A 3,820-nucleotide genomic window follows, 5' to 3' on the forward strand; every position below is an offset into this window, starting at 1 on the left:
GTGTATGCGTGTGTGCGTGCTTGTGTTTGCGTGCGTGTGTCTGTTACATCATCAGATGTTACTTTTTCACGTCTTTGTTTTTGTCACATTTCATTCGACCCAAACAAACCGGACCAATCAGAACCTTTCAGGCCCAGATAAAGTAAAGGGAAGCAGCTGTTCAGTGTTTTTTTTTTTTTTATTTTAATTTTGTCGACTCGATGTAAAATATTGTGGTCCGGTCCTCCTCTCTGAGCCCGACCCGCTCCGTCGGGCCGGCGCCTGCAGCGGCTCGGCCGGGTCCGGCAACCTGAAGGTGCCGTTCGTTCGGAGCGGGGGGGGTGGAGGTTCTGTCAGGCTGTGAAGCGTGTAAAAACCTGCTGCTCTGCTGAAATGACAGAAATCTTCAGATCATGGATCTTCATCACAAAAAGAAAATAAACGTTTAGAAGAAAAATACGTTCAGCTTTAATTCTGTAAGAAAATTAAATCTTTAATAAACGACCGCTGGCGTTGCTTGAAGGAATGCATGTCACCCGCCACCCTCCATGGCAGAGTTAATGACTCAAGGTTAGCTGTGGCGGCCATCTTGGATCAGCTCGACTAAAAGTTAACCAGCTGTAGTTTATTCACCGAGTGTAACGTCTGACCACTGGTTCAGGAGATATTTTGCTAACAGACGAGCAGAAACGGATAAATCTGTTGAATATGTATTTTATCAGTGCAGGTCTGAGTTTTTAGATCAGCCTGAATAAATATTCAAAACTACGGCAACTCACAAGGTCCAAAACTCAAACCATGTTTTTTTAAATATTTTTCTGGTTTTACTCGAACTAAAATAAAAAATCTGCTGCAGAACCTCCTCGGCTGGTTCTGTTGATCCAAAACCTCGTGACCACGGACCAGGAGGTTTTTCTCCACATCACAACAAGCCCAGACTTGTTGATCCAAAACCTCGTGACCACGGACCAGGACCAGAACCAGAAGGTTCTTCTCCACATCACAACAAGCCCAGACCTGTTGATCCGCTCCACCAGATCCTTGAACTCTGCCTCAGACTCACCTGGACCCAGAGGGAGCGGGTCTCCTTTTTCTAGTTCAGAACCAAGAACCCAGACAGAGAGGAGCTGACATCCCAGCTGTGAACCGACCCAGTGACGGTCCAAAACCAAACCAGAACCCCATCTGCTGAAGATCTGGTGCACAAACTGGACCTGAGGTGAGGGGTGGCCCTGATGTGAATCTGGTTCTTCCTTTGGTTCTACAGGGACCGATTCGTCTTCTAGATCGACTTTGGTACCTCAAACAGGCCTCAAACACGATCCGTTTGATTCCATAATCTCAGATCCTGCTCCAAGGAGTCGGGTTCATCAGGTCTGTCCTGGATCCACCGGGTCCATCTCTCCTCTGGGGGGTTGTTTAAAACTGGTTTAGCTGTCCAACTGGACCGGGTCGAGCGGACTTCAGGTCTAAACCGTCTCTGCACCGTAAGAGGTTTTCCCTCAGAACACCTTGCATTACTGAACCCTCTGTGGGGACTTACCTTGGTTTAATCTTGGTTCTGATTGTTTCTGGACCCTCTCGGGTCACTGTAAGCGTCAATGAGCTGTCAATCAGTGGTCATCAATCAATCAATCAATCAATCAATCAGTACAATCCTGTTTCACTCGAACAAAGACTGAGAGACTCGTGTTTCAAAGTTTTTCTTTTATTGTGGAAATGTGAAGAGAAACCTGCACTGTGGTCGGTTTCAGGAGGAAAAACCCAAACAGAACCGGGTCATCTGGGCAGAAAGAAAAGAGGGGGTCACCGGGGTCAAAGGTCAATCCTCTGAGCAGCTTCAGCTCAAACGGCAGCATGCAGGTAGAAAGTCCAAAACCAGAACAAACGCATGCAAAGCGGCAGCTTTGGACCGGGCTTTTATTTCTGGGTTGGTCCTGGAGGCACAGCGAGACCTTTGGAGGAGCTCCGGCACCCCCGGCAGTGAGATCGGACCCTCAAGGAGCCCTGTGGTCCTGCAGAGACTCTGCGTCCGTCACAGGAAGTGGCGCCTCGAAGTGTTTGTGAACTTCCTGCTCGGCTGATGGCTCCAGAACCTTCAGCTGAATCGGGTTCTGGTCTCGGAATCAGAACCTTATTTCAAACGTTTTTGACTGAATTAATAAAAAAAAAGGTTTGTTTTATTCCTAAACGTCCATAAATTCACTCGGATCTGCTACGACGAAGTAAAATGTTTCTTCTGATGTTTAGAGTTTCCAGATGTGTGAAAATAAACCTAAACAATATGTTCTGGTTTCAGAGAAGGAAGTCCAGAAGCGTGTGGGGTCTGGACCGGGCATGGCTTCTGTCAGGTGGACACTTAGATCTGCAGAAAATGAAATTTAACGAAGGGGGAAATTAAATTATGAATTATTTTTTTTACAAACTTTAGCTCCATTAAGCTCCGAGACTTCAGAGGGGGTCCAGTTTTTAGTTGTTGGACAAAAGTTCTGATTCAGATTGATGAGACGTTCTGACTCCAGCCACCAGGTGTCGCTGTGACGCCATCTGAGCAGATCTCGTTTAAACCGGTTCGTCCCGGTCTGACTCGTTCTGCTCTCAGCAGGTGGCGGTGAAACTAAAACCTCGTTAATCAAATAACTCCTTCATGGGATCACATGTGAACATGTCATTTCTGACATGCGTTTTCAGACCTACAGCTCAATCTGACCCGGCCTCTAAAACCTCGACCCTTTCATCGTCCTGCAGAGTCACTTTGAAATAAAATCGCCTTGTGTGGAGGTTTATGTCCTGCGTCTGTTTCCGTCCCGTTGAAGGGGGTCGAGGAGGACGAGGGGGCTGTGGAAGACGTGGGGGACCAGTGGGACGCAGGGACAGGTCCTCAGAGACTCGGCCTGGACTGGACACACGTCAAAGTCACAACATGCAGTTTTAGATGTAAAAGAAGTCACAAACAGACCTGAAGCAGCTTAAAGATGAGAAAAAGTTTTATAATTTACTTTAAAAACAGAAACATCTGGTTCGGTCAACAAATATCAGAAAAATGATCCAATCAACACATAAAAATTCTAACTTGCATCCAGATTAGATCTTTTTTAACAGAAAGGTTTCCAGTATGGAAGACCATTACTGCCACTATGCTTAAAAAAAAAGAGTCGTGTCATCTTTATCATCACTAAAAAAATTAATAAAAAAAAAATAAATATATATATATATATATAAATATTATATATATATATTAAATACAGATAAGTGCTGTAAAAAATTGTAGTTAAACACTAAGAAATTACAGTTACCGGTATATAGAGTGAACAGGTGTGTTACCTGTTATTCTGCCTCCTGCTCGGCTGCACAGTTCTCTTTACTCTCCGATGCTATGGCTAAATACTCGGCCCTGCAGGACGACAGACATCAGGACATGTTGGACACAGTTGGACAGACTCAGACCCAGGGTGTGGGGGACGTGGACTCACTCGCTCTCCCTCAGAGCTTCCTCTCCAGCCGCAGAGATCTTTCTGTAGCAGTAAATCATCTCCACCAGCAGCCAGAGCTGCAGCCCAATGATGGAGACATACATCATCACCTCAGACAAGATGGACGCCATCCCTCTGGTGACTGCAGACACACAGAAGACGACCGGTGAGACGGGTGGTTTATCTCTGAACCGTGAAGGAGGCTCACAACATGCATGTTTTAAATGAGACCAGGTATAATTTATAACGGTTTGAATTGCAGTGTCCTCGCTCTGCACTGCCTGAATCCTGCAGTGAAATACATTTAAACACTGTAAGAATTTACAGTGAAATACAGTTAAACACTAAGAATTTACAGTGAAGTACAG

General features: G+C 45.6%; 1 protein-coding gene across 1 annotated transcript in view; it reads right to left on the minus strand.

Annotated features, from left to right (window-relative positions):
• Positions 1-2,191: 2,191 nt before the first annotated feature.
• The window catches only part of scn1ba (sodium channel, voltage-gated, type I, beta a), a 15,531-nt gene continuing 13,902 nt past the window's right edge, over positions 2,192-3,820 (minus strand). The window contains exons 4-6 of the mRNA XM_037676108.1: positions 3,453-3,594; positions 3,304-3,373; positions 2,192-2,878 (exon numbers count right to left, since the gene is read on the minus strand). Coding sequence (XP_037532036.1) covers positions 3,307-3,373; positions 3,453-3,594 — 209 coding nt within the window. The 3' untranslated portion in view covers positions 2,192-2,878; positions 3,304-3,306. The remainder of the gene's footprint in view (positions 2,879-3,303; positions 3,374-3,452; positions 3,595-3,820) is intronic.

This window comes from Nematolebias whitei, chromosome 5, assembly GCF_014905685.2.
Source record: "Nematolebias whitei isolate Nwh7 chromosome 5, NemWhi1, whole genome shotgun sequence".
Lineage (NCBI taxonomy): Eukaryota > Metazoa > Chordata > Actinopteri > Cyprinodontiformes > Rivulidae > Nematolebias > Nematolebias whitei.